This window comes from Varanus komodoensis, unplaced genomic scaffold (genome assembly GCF_004798865.1).
Source record: "Varanus komodoensis strain SLA01 unplaced genomic scaffold, ASM479886v1 scaffold41, whole genome shotgun sequence".
NCBI classification, from domain to species: Eukaryota; Metazoa; Chordata; class Lepidosauria; order Squamata; family Varanidae; genus Varanus; species Varanus komodoensis.
Window position 1 is genome coordinate 439498 of NW_025335954.1, and position 12286 is coordinate 451783.

General features: G+C 48.7%; 1 protein-coding gene across 1 annotated transcript in view; it reads left to right on the plus strand.

The window, feature by feature from the left end:
- The window catches only part of LOC123029785 (keratin, type II cytoskeletal cochleal-like), a 41997-nt gene extending 29711 nt beyond the window's left edge, over positions 1 to 12286 (plus strand). The window contains exons 3-10 of the mRNA XM_044443104.1: positions 1022 to 1233; positions 5050 to 5110; positions 6404 to 6499; positions 6944 to 7108; positions 8464 to 8589; positions 9731 to 9951; positions 11539 to 11567; positions 11685 to 12286. Of these exons, the coding sequence (XP_044299039.1) occupies positions 1022 to 1233; positions 5050 to 5110; positions 6404 to 6499; positions 6944 to 7108; positions 8464 to 8589; positions 9731 to 9951; positions 11539 to 11567; positions 11685 to 12286 (1512 nt within the window). The remainder of the gene's footprint in view (positions 1 to 1021; positions 1234 to 5049; positions 5111 to 6403; positions 6500 to 6943; positions 7109 to 8463; positions 8590 to 9730; positions 9952 to 11538; positions 11568 to 11684) is intronic.

The following is a 12286-nucleotide window of genomic DNA, read 5'->3' on the forward strand; positions in this document are numbered from 1 at the left end:
CATGTTGTTTTTGAACCAAGCCAAGAATGCCAAGTATTGCTCCTGGCCATTTCTGCAACTCCTTCATGCCCCAAAAACAGCTACCCAGAAGTCCCCCAATGCACTTGCCCATTCCTGATGAGGAATAACAGAGGCAGCATGGAGAGAGACAGAGATGTCAGGGAGGTCTGTCCCTTTTCTAGATTTGCTGGGTAAAAGCATGCCAGGTCACAAACCCCAGCACTTCCAAGGCTTCAGAGAGTGCTGTGGGCTATGCTTCCTCCATGAGTGTCCATGTGGTGACCGACCCAGCTTTGCTGCTCTGCGATGTATGAAACAGTCCTAAAGTAAAAAGAACTCTTTGAGAGTTAGGTGACTGTTATGGAAAGGGCCAAGTTCACATCCAAAATTTATAAATTTCTGGCCTTGCATTTTGAGTTCATTCGCATATGGAATGAAGGATGAGGTTTTTCATGTCAAATTGTGGAGAGGAAAGAGAATGCTCTAGGCAACACACCTTTCAGCTGAGCTCTTTAAGAACAGTAGCCATAAGCAAAAGAGGCAACATAGTAAGCTGCCTCACACTGAATCAGACAAACCATGGGCCCATCTACTGCCAACACTGACTGGCAACCGCTCTGCAGAGTTTCAGGCAGGAGTTTTTGTAGCCCTCCTTGGAGATGTCAGGGATTGAACTGGGGACCTTCTGCATGTGAAACTGCTGCTCTTCCACTGAGCCCTGGGACAGGGCTTCCACCTCCTCAATACTTGCATAAAAGCACATGAACTCCCTTCTTCTGGATTATTATGAGAGGAGCAAGAGCTCTGACCACATTGTGTTAGACCCTTATTCATCCTAGAGTAAACTCACTGAAATCAGTATGACCTCAGATGGTGGGTCACTGAAGTCCTACTAAGAGCTCTGTGGGTCTACTCTGGGTATGACTGAATTTAGATCCAACCTCATATGTAGATACAGAGCCTTTGTGGGGAAACTTGCCCAACATGGAAAAGGTCACTGTATCCAACATGCCCTTTGCAGGTTCGGTCCCTGGAGCAGCAGAACAAGGTGCTTTCTACCAAGTGGGAGCTCCTGAGCCAGTGTGTCCAGCCTACGAGGAAGAACCTGGAAGGGCGCTATGAGAATTTCATTGCTTCCCTGAAGAAGCAGCTGGACTGTCTCTTGAGTGAGAGAGAAAAGCTGGAGCATGAGCAAAAGAAGATGCAGGAACTGGTCGAAGAATACAGAGCTAAGTGAGTAAACCCAGTGGGGAGTCTGACTTTCTCTGGCCGCCTTCTCCCTCCATGCCCAAGGCAAGTTGAGATGGTCAGAAATAAGCAACTTCACCACTTTTAGAACCTCTGGTTTCCTTGAGAATAAGGAATTCTTTTAACATTGGCACTGACCTTCCAAACATGAATCTGTCCTGCTACTTTCCAAGTTGAATGTTTGGTATCTAAGGACTCTTTTACACTGGGAAAAGCTGGCGATCATCTGGAGATCAGCAGTCACTTCTGGAGTGCAGGTGCTCCTCTTGATGGTTCCCATTGTCACGGCCTCAAAGAGAGACCGGAGATGCGGGCCTCTGTGCCAAACCTCCTGGGCATGCAGGCATCCCGTAGACGAGCAAGGGATCAGTTATCTTATTGCTGGGAAAACCCTCTTCCTGTCCCCTCTTCTACTGGGAGGATCTCAGTCAGAGGAGACAGGAAAGTCAGAAGGGGATGGCAGATGACGTCAGAGGCCCGGAGCAAGTAGACGTCCAGGTGCTTCTAGACTATGAGTCCTGGCTGCACTTCTCCACTGCCGGAGATAAGAGTGATGCAGGGGTCCTGTTAGAAGGATCATCACTGGTGGTGCATGATAGGACTGCACTGATGGGCTGGGGGGTGATGGTCAGGCTTCAAGGGTGCCCAGTATTTCCTGGGGTCTTGGAGAGCCCGCGTGTTGCAGATCACGGGTTGCTGCTTCATTGCCTCTCCTGCAGTGTTATTTTGTTCTTCACTTGGCTTCTCTTTATTCACTAACATTCAGGGCTCTCCCTGCCAAGAAGACCCATCCCTTATTTATCAATGAAATTACTGCAACCCATAAAATTGCCACTTAATACTGTTATTGCAAGATTATGCCAGCAGCACTTAAACAATATCAGCAAAATAAAACAGGCAGATCTGTACAGTGTATCACACACACACATACAAGAAAGAAAGGGGCATTGTTTTTTTAAAAATAAAATAACAACAACAATAGCAATGAACCCTTTTCTTTTTTGTTCAGCTGCATGGGTGATCCCATCATAATGTTGTGGGGCTGAGTAGCCAAGGCCAAAACTTTCTGTGCCAGCCATGTGGTGATCCCAGCCAACCGATGCGCTGTGGCCCTCATGCCCCCACGGCCAGAAGGGTTCTGCTTCTCCCCACTGCCAGCAACACTTCTCAGAAGTATCCTTTATTTCTTGTGTGGTCTCACAGCTGGTTCACATCAAACAAGGTTTCAAACCTTCAAGCCGAACATTCTGGGCAGTTTAACAACCACGTTTTATTTATTTTATTTATTAAAACGTTTCTATGCCGCCCCTTGCCGAAGCCTCGGGGCGGCTCACAGCACAAAATAAAATACAATAAAATACAAAAATAACAATATAAAATTAACAATATAAAAGAAGTCGCTCTGGCCAGATAAATAAGCAAATATTGTTAACAATTAAAATGACGCTTAAATAAAAAGGTCTTCGCCTGGCGCCGAAAAACAAATAACGACGGCGCCAGGCGGACCTCTCTGGGGAGCGCATTCCATAGATTGGGCGACACCGCAGAGAAAGCCCTCCTCCGAGTACTCACCCTCCTAATTTCCTTCACGGAGAGTTCCTGGAGAAGGGCCTCTCCCACAGATCTCAAGGGGCAGCCGGGCATATATGGATGTAAGCGCTCCTTCAGGTAGCCAGGACCCAAGCCGTTTAGGGCTTTATAGGTCACCACCAACACCTTGAATTGGGCCCAGACTTCAATGGGAAGCCAGTGAAGCTGACGGAGGACTGGAGTCATGTGAACATAACGCCCCGTCCCCGTCAGCAACCTGGCAGCTCTATTTTGCACCAATTGAAGTATCTGGACCGTCTTCAAGGGTAGCCCCACGTAAAGCGCGTTACAGAAGTCAAGGCGGGAAGTCACCAGCGCGTGTGTCACCATCGCCAGGCAGTCATACTCCAGGTAGGGGCGCAGCTGATTAATCAGCCGAAGCTGAAGGAAGGCGCTCCTCGCCACTGCCGTCACCTGAGCTTCCAATGAAAGCTCTGGGTTGAGGAGCACTCCTAAGCTGCGGACCTTGTCCCTAAGAGGGAGTGCAACCCCATTCAGGACCAGGTCAAATCCACCCTCTCCGAAGCCCGATCCGCCAACCAACAGGACCTCCATCTTGTCTGGATTGAGCTTCAGTTTATTGGCCCTCATCCAGCCCATTACCTCGGCCAGGCACCGGTTCAGCACAGCCAATGCCTCACCTGGATTGGTGGAAAACGAGAGGTAGAGCTGGGTATCATCAGCGTACTGATGATTCCGCAGCCCACACCTCCTGATGACCTCTCCCAGCAGTTTCATGTACATGTTAAACAGCAAAGGGGACAAAATGGACCCCTGCGGTACTCCATGGCATAACTGCCATGGCGCAGAGCCATAGTCCCCCAGCACCACCTTCTGGAATCGGTCATTGAGATAGGAGCGGAACCACTGCAAAGCAGTGCCTCCGACCCCCAATCCCGCTAGCCTATCCAGAAGGATACCATGGTCGATGGTATCAAAAGCCGCTGAGAGGTCCAGGATAACCAACAGGGACGCACTCCCCCTGTCCTTCTCCCTGCACAGGTCATTGTACAGGGCGACCAAGGCAGATTCAGTACCATACCCGGGTCTGAAGCCGGACTGAAAAGGATCCAGATAATCAGTTTCATCCAAGAGTGCTTGGAGTTGTCCCGCCACCACTCGTTCTAACACCTTGCCCGGAAACGGGATGTTGGCCACAGCTCTATAGTTAGTGGCCATCTCTGGATCCAGTGACGCCTTCTTCAGGACCGGTCGGACTACCGCCTCCTTTAAAGGGGCAGGCACCCGACCCTCCCTCAGAGAAGCGTTAACCACTTCCAAGATCCAGGTCCCAATCCCGTGCTTGGAATTATTTATTAACCAAGACGGGCAAGGGTCCAATAGGCAAGTGGTGGGACGTACTCGTCCAAGCACCTTGTCCACATCATCGGGCCGCAGTAACTGAAATTCATCCAATAATTCTGGACCAGACGGCAGCATTGGCGTCTCCCCAGAAATGTTCTTCTGATGTAAACAATTGGCAACTCTTTCCCACTTAAATGGATGCCATTTGCCCCACGGCTCATGAGCTGTCTGGCCAAGATATGCCCATGAGAGCTGCTTTGGGGTTAAGTGTTGCTGGGCTCATAGCAGTATGTGGGTTGCCTCTGGGCATTGGCCAAGCGCCATAACTGCAAAGTTAAAGAAGGCTCCGCAGAGTTCTTTGTTTTCTTTCCCTTTCGCCTGATTATATGTCATTGCACTACCCTCTCTCCCTCTCTGTGTGTCTTTAAGCTATAGTTGTACATTAAATTTGAGTACTGTCTCAGCTTGTTGTTTCATTTCTGGTGTTTGTTGATGTTCTTCATTTTGTTGTTTCATCATAATATAGCAGAAATAGCCAATGCATTCCTCACAGGTCATTTGTGACTCAGAGTACCCCCACCTGCCTGCTTGCCTGCCTGTCTATCTAATCATCTATCTCTATACCTCCTATAGGGAAACATAAAGATGGCCATGTAAGTGCTATAAAACAGGTCAAATTGAGTTTGTTTGAGGCTAAATTTGACTTGTATAGCAATAGCTCTACTAATTTGGTCTTGAACTATATGAACTATATTTCTGATATCTCTATGAACTATATTTCTGATATCTCTATGAACTATATTTCTGATATCTCTATGAACTATATTTCTGATATTTCTATGAACTATATTTCTGATATTAAGAACACATCCTCACATTTCTTTCCTTGCACCCCGAATCAAACAGATACGAAGAGGAAGTCAACAGGCGAACAACAGCGGAGAATGAATTTGTAGTGCTCAAAAAGGTAATGTAATATTACCACGACTGCTAATAATCACAAACAGCTGCAAACACCAGAGAGCCAGTGGAGCTCCATCAGTCACCAAGCTCCTTTAGGCAGCACAGCAAGAGCAGCAGCGGATCCCAGCTGTGTGAGATGCTGCCACAAGGAAGAGGCTTCCTATCCCCTGAATGGGTCAGGGCAGAGTCACCCCTGTGTGGCTCAGGGTAGTTGGCAACTTACACTCTTTTCACCTGGCCGTGCTTCTTCAAGGGAGAAGGCCTTCCTGAGTCACTACCCTCCTCACGAGCCAGGTTAGTCCAAAATGGGGGGGGGGGGAGGTCCTTCCCCTGACTCTATTTTCTCAAACCTGCCTATGTCACAGGGTTGTTGTGAGGATAAAAAGCAGGGAGCAATCTATTCTATCTCAAGCTCCTTGGAGCAAAGGCGAGCTTTTTAAAAAAGGCAAAAGAATTGAGGTTAACCAGCTTTACCACATCAGAATGTTGTTGATGGTGAAAGTCTGATTTTTCCTGTTCTCTCTCAGAAACAAAACTTACCTCTTATAACAAATCATCACAGAGAGAGAGAGAGAGAGAGAGAGAGAGAGAGAGAGAATGGTCTTCCTCTCTGCTGCTTAGTTTACATGGAAGGAGTTTTGTACAGGCAAAATATTTAAATATACAACCCACACCCTAAAGTGTGGTTTCTGAAGCAAGATGGACCATGGTTCTACCATCCCATTTTGCATCATGGGCAAATGCGCTCAAAAGTGGCTCTTCTTTTGATCCACCTGGGTCAGATTGCTGGATTACTGGACCAATCAGCCATTTAGGGTGCAATTCTGTTGTTGACTGGGATGGAAACTGTAGCATTTCTTCCTGTCTGAACCCACCCAGGATCACATCCTTAAAATATTGCAAGATTTTAATGTACGTGTTTAAAATTAGGCAGAACTGCTGCTCCCAGTGTGAGAACCTTCTAACTGTGATGGCAGGAAAGCAACCAGTGTTTTAATTTGTGTAATGTTTTAATGGCCTGGCTAATCCAGAAGACTTTGTGGCTAAGCCTGCAAATGCTTATTTGGAAGGAAGCTAATTCTGTATATATGGAAAGCTTGTGAGCTAATTTCTTGTGATTTTATAGGGCTAAGAAATCTAAGAACCTGTATCCAGCCTGCCATAGTTTCAGCTTTATAATGTAATGAAACTGCAAACTCCAGGGCAAAAGGAACCAAATGGACTCAAGAAAAATCCCTATTACCAGTTTTTATTTCCTTTAAACCCAATGTTTTATGTCTTCTTCTCCCGTCTCCAGGATGTTGACTGTGTCTTCCTCAGCAAAGAAGAGCTGGACTCTAAAGTAGGTGTGTTAGCACAGGAACTGGAAGTCCTGAGATGCATCTTTGCAGAGGTAAGTTTCTAGCTCATAGCAATCCAAGTGGGAAATATGCCCCAAAGAAACGGGACACTCTCTTACTGGGTGCCTCCATACAATATGGCAGCTCCATGCATCTGGTGCCCTCCCCGTGTTTTGGACTGCAATTCTGATGCTGTCTGTGAGGTGCTGGGAGTTGTGGCTGGGGCGGGGGTGGGGCAAGCCGGCAAAGCCTTCAAGACGGGGGCTGATCGTGCTCCACCACTGTCCCATGGGGCTGCTGGAAGGTCTGGAGCAAATCAGCCTAGCGGAATCCCATTTCGCTCTTAGCTTCCTGGCCCTCTCACGGCATTAAGGTGTGCTTCCCAAAGGGGGAACCCCTGCTTTACCTGGCCATCACCTGCCAACAGGAATTTAGGCCGTACTGTCAGGGTGGTTGTCGCAGGTGATGCAGGAATGACGCGGCACCATGTTCTGCAGGAGCTAAGTCATCTGCAGTGCCAAATCTGTGACACTTCCGTGGTTCTGAAGATGGACAACACGCGAGACCTGAACACAGACCTCATCCTTAAGAACGTGGAAGCCTGGTATCAGAACATCGCTCAGAACAGCAAGCAAGAAGCTGAAGCCTTTTACCATAGCAAGGTAATTCTTGTTCAGAAGGCCGGGACTGACCCACGGCAGGACCCTTCCCAGATGGCGGGAGTATGAAATGACACGCGCGCGGTTGCTTCTTGTTCATGGGGATGGATTGAGGCGCTTGCCTCATCTGTGCGAAGGGGGTCACATGTTCCCATCGCGTAAACTGCAATGGATCGTAACGGCTGGGAGAACGTGGCTTCTCCCCGAGTTGGTTGAGCCATGGTGATCAGGAGCACGGCCTGCAGGGCGTTTGTGCAAATGCCACGTGTGCCCTTGCTCCAGTGCCCGTGAGTGTGACAGCACTGCAGCCGTAACACCAGCACTGAGCCCACCACTCCATGGACGCCTCCCACCCTGAAGCAAAGCCACTCCCCTAAATTTCCCATGACTTGAGGGTGAACTTTTCTTACGGCCTTTGAATCAGGATTAGCGTGCTCTGATGCTGATTGGGACCGCTAAGGCCTTGCTGACGTCTGTGGGCAAAGGAGGAGCTGCCAGGCTTTGCATCATAGACTTTCTCCACAAGCCAAACCAGACCTTTCCCATTCACAGGAACATATCTATAAAAACTGACATGTACTCCGAACTGGACAAGTTTCCCAAATTTGAAGTCATGGATCAGGGCTTGGTATTTTTTTGAGGGGAAGGGAAGGGAAGGTTCTGTAAATTTTATAATGTGAGATCCGGACCTCCACCCCAGAAAGCCTGAAGCAAAAAATGAATGCAGGCAAGACAGTCATGAGTTCAGACATCACTGACTGTGCTTCAGATCTGGGGCATAGTCTAAAAAAAGTTGGTTATGAATACCGAGCGATCAGTTCCATGTTTACTCAGAAATAAGGCCCAGCACATTTAATAAGACTTACTCCTATGGACATGTGCACAGGCATGCAGCCCAAATCCCATGGATTGGAAAGAAATGGGGCTATGGCATGATCCCATGCATGACTTCTCAGAGATAAGTGGACCTTTCCTGCAGCAGGCATGCTAGAATCCCACTTGAATCTTGTCTAAGTTAAGCCATCTTCATCCTCGATCATTTATACTGCACCTGCTGTGACTGTACCTGGCACAATACAAAACTTAATTTTGAGAGGACTGTGCCAGTAGAATCCAAGCAGACAATTCCATGCATCTGAGCATCACATGTTCATCCATGTATATCCCCTTGGTAAAAAGGTCTAAGTGATGCCTAGAGAAATGCAGAGTCAAGCTGGTGTGATTCAGCAAATATGCTGTCCTTGGTCTTTCTCCTAGAAAAGCTAGAGATGAAGCCCTGGTTCCTGACCCTGACACATCGGCAACTGTCCCAGTGGGGGTAAGCAGTAACACTCGTCATCATGTTGTCCATTTACTAGATTGCAGAGATTCAGCACAATCGAGGCAAATACAACGAAGAGCTGAAGCGTAACCAGCACGAGATTGCAGAGCTCAACCGAGCTACCCAGAGACTCCACAATGATATAGAAAATGCCAAGAAGCAGGTAGGACATCCTTCTTGTTTTTCCTCACCTCTGAATGGCCTTGTTTTCCTGCAGGTAAGAGACTAAAGGATTTCAGCCTAAGTTGCAACTGGAAGCAGGAGATGAAGATCAGCAATGAAAGACATTGCTCTGTCACCTGGCAGAAGGGCAGATTATTCCATCCTCGGCCTGGGAAAATCCATTTGAGAGGAACATTTAGTCATTAGAAGCAACATTCTAGGAACATAGGAAGCCGCTGTGTACTGATCTGCAGTTTTGGTCCATCTAGCCCAGTTTTGCCAACACTGACTGGCAGCAAGGGCTCGCCAGGCTCCAGGCAGGAGTTTTGCTGGCCCTGCTTGGAGATGCTCAGGGCTGAACCTGGCGCTTCTGCAAGCAAAGCCACTGCTGGGCCCCTAAATATTACAACAGCCTTCCCCTCCAGATCTGAGATGCTTCTGATGACACAGTCCCTCAGCCCTGTCCGGCCTAGGGACCAAAATGAGGGGAATTGGAGTCTAAAACATCTGGAGCATACTAGGGTTGGGGAAACCTGCATATACGTAAAATGGGATTTCACAGAAATCTGTAATTGATTCAAATGAGTTCAGATTTCTATGACTCTGACCCGAGGTTTCCTCAGGAGGCCAGCTTGGCCTGAATTATGACTCTGTTCATTCATTTATTTAGTTATCTAACTTTCTGGCATTTTATACAAATTTAGTTGCAGAAAAATATTCTTTCAAATGACAGGTACAGGCTAAAGCATGAAAATATGCTTTTGGGGGAGAGTTGCAGATTTTCAGAAGCAAAAATTAGCACAAGTGCAAATTTGTTCAAAGGTACATGAGAATAGATTTGGGAATGGCAAAAACCTGGTGCCCTCAGTGAGAAGCTGCCGGAACAAAAGGCACCTGATGGTACGGGAGACCAGTCCACCTTCCTGCGTGCTTCCCCTCCCTTCCCAGTGCTGAGTCCAGTCACTTGCCTCCACGTACACAAGCTGCAACAATGAAAGAGGAAAGCTGATGTTATGACGACTAACTCACCGGCATGGCAGGGCACCTTGTGGATGCTGCTGTCCATTGTTTTTATGCCCTGTCTTCTAAAACCCCTTCAAGGCTGACTGCTCCTTCGTTTTCTTCTCCTCCCTGCTTCCCAGGTTGCCAACCTGCAGTCAGTGATCTACGATGCTGAGCAGCGCGGCGACATTGCCCTGAAAGATGCCCGCAATAAACATGTCGAACTGCAGACAGCCTACCAGCAGTCCAAAGACAAGCTGGCTTGCCTGCTCCGGGATTACCAGGAACTGCTCAACATCAAGCTGGGCCTGGATATCGAGATTGAAACCTATAAGGCCCTACTGGAGGGAGAGGAGAGCAGGTGGGGCATTTCTTGAAAACTCACTTGAAAGAGAGGGAGTGATCCTATTTGTGCTCAGACAGAAAAAAGCCCTACAACCCTCACCATTCCCCAACCAGTCGTGCATGGGATTGGGCTCTAAAGGATGCCAAAAATGGGGCGGGAAGCTGGCATTCGGAGCACTGCAGGGGAAGGCTGGGCAGGGAATAGGTGAGATCATCCATTCCTTGAGGCCAGGAGGCCCAGCGGACCATCACCCTTAAGGCTGGGCTTGCAACAACCAAGTAGAGGATTTGCTCTTGGATACCCAGTTCATCACCCTGCTAGTCTCTTCTTAAAGTTTCCAGCCCCCTGTGAGAAAACCAGTCTGAATCATGTGCATATTGCTCTATGAAACCTCAGAAGGCAGAGAAAAGTTCTCAGGGGTCCAAAGGCTGAACTTTGGGATCAAGGAATAGGAATGTGCAGGAATGTAACTTCGCTTTGCAAACCATCAGGCCTCACCCCATTCACAGCCACACACAAGCATGAGTGGGGAGGTGTTTGTCTGTGTGTGTTAAAAAAAGCTCCCAAGCTTGTGATCACATCAGAACAATTCATTTCTTTTGAAAAATGGGCACTTTAATTCTTTTTTATCAATGGGAGAAAATGCTTGTTTCTCTTTAGAAAGGCTCTGTTCTCCCATATTTGAACAAAACTAGGCTGCAAATGAAAATGGGAGCAAGTTGAAAGGAGCTTTTGGGTGGTGCTTGGAGAACCTCAGAAAGCCAAGTATCCCCGATTCTCTCATCTCTAACAGGAATGGGTTTTTATCCCTCTTGGCTATGAGCAGAATGGTTTTTCTGAAGCGTCATCTCATGCAACTGCCTGGATCCCTAAAGGCATCCTGGTGAAAGCCACCTGTGCACTTCTTCAGCCCCGAAAACGTCTTAGACAGCTGATTTGGGCCAATTAATTTTCGTGTCAGATGTGCTAGAAGGACAGGCTGAAGCACTGCCAACATACAGCAGAGCCTCACTTCACCTCCCCCCTGCCTCTTAGCACACCCCCAAACCTCTGGCTCAGAGGTCTGTTTTTCAACCGGGGAGCCACAAGCAGTCAGAAAGAAAGAGCTGGGCCAGCTGTGCGGGTGGGGGAAGGTTCCCCAGTGCTGGCATCCCAGCTCTGACCTTGGAGCCAGTTTCCAAGGTGGGGCTGACACTGACCTCTCCCATGGCCATCCAAGAGGTTTCAGAATATAGCCAAAGTATGCAAATCTACCAAATTATAAGATGTGGTGTTTCTTCAGTTTAAATATGGAATCCAACCCTAGTTGATAGGCTTGATCTCATATTTGTTGTTCCATCTACTGTGAGTAGAACTTGAACTCAGGTCTCTGACAGGGGACCTCTCTCTCGTTTGATACTTGCTAGAGCCACTTAAATGGAGACCCTGCCTGACAGGGTCTGGTCTACATCTTGTCTTGTCTACTCAGCAATCTAGGGGCCTTGTCTACATAAAACCACTGAAATAACCTATTCTCAATACCATGCTTTTCAAAACGCACGTCAACAAGGATCTTCAGCTGCGGGATATACTGAATCCCTTTTGCCTTTCTCTTCCTGACAGGGTAGGTGTAAGGAACCCAGTCAGTGTTGGTGAGTATATACGCAAGGTTCACTCTTGCTCGAAGTCACATCCCGGGGGCTTTGTTTCTTTGGGAGTGGAACATGGTCCCCCAAAATAAGAGAGCCTGTTTGTCTGTTTCCTCGCAGCTCTGCTCAGTGGAGGCTACCCGGTTGGCGAATGTGCCCCCGGCATGGGAGCTGGGGTGTCCTACGGCGCGGCTGCAGGATTAGGGGTAGAGCACGGCGTCGGCACCTTTGGGGGCATGGCCGAAGGGTTCGGCCCTGGCAACTGTGTCCACAGCATGGGCTCCCGAAGCGGCTCGGCTGGCAGGGCATCGGGAGTGGTTTATGGGGTCGGGCAGGGTGCTGGAGTGGGAACTACAGGAGGGTTTAGCTCAAAAAGCGGGGGCTACGGCTCCAGCATCACCACTGCTAAGCACGTGGTGACTTCTGGGGGTGGAGGGCACAGCTCAGGCCTCTCTGTGGACGGGAGCTGCGTGAGTGGTCACCACAGCGGGATCCATCACACGACAGGGGGAGCTGGCAGCATCATGGGTGCCTCCGGGGGCTACAGTGGCATGGCCTGCGGGATTGGAGGCTCTGGGATCGGAGTGCACAGCGGTGGTGCTGGGTCTGGGGGAGGCATCCACGGAGCGCAGTATGGCAGCTCGCATGGCGAATGCCCCACTGGTGTTCGGAGCGTGCATGTTACAACTATCACCAATTCAGCCCGAAAATGTGCCTACTAA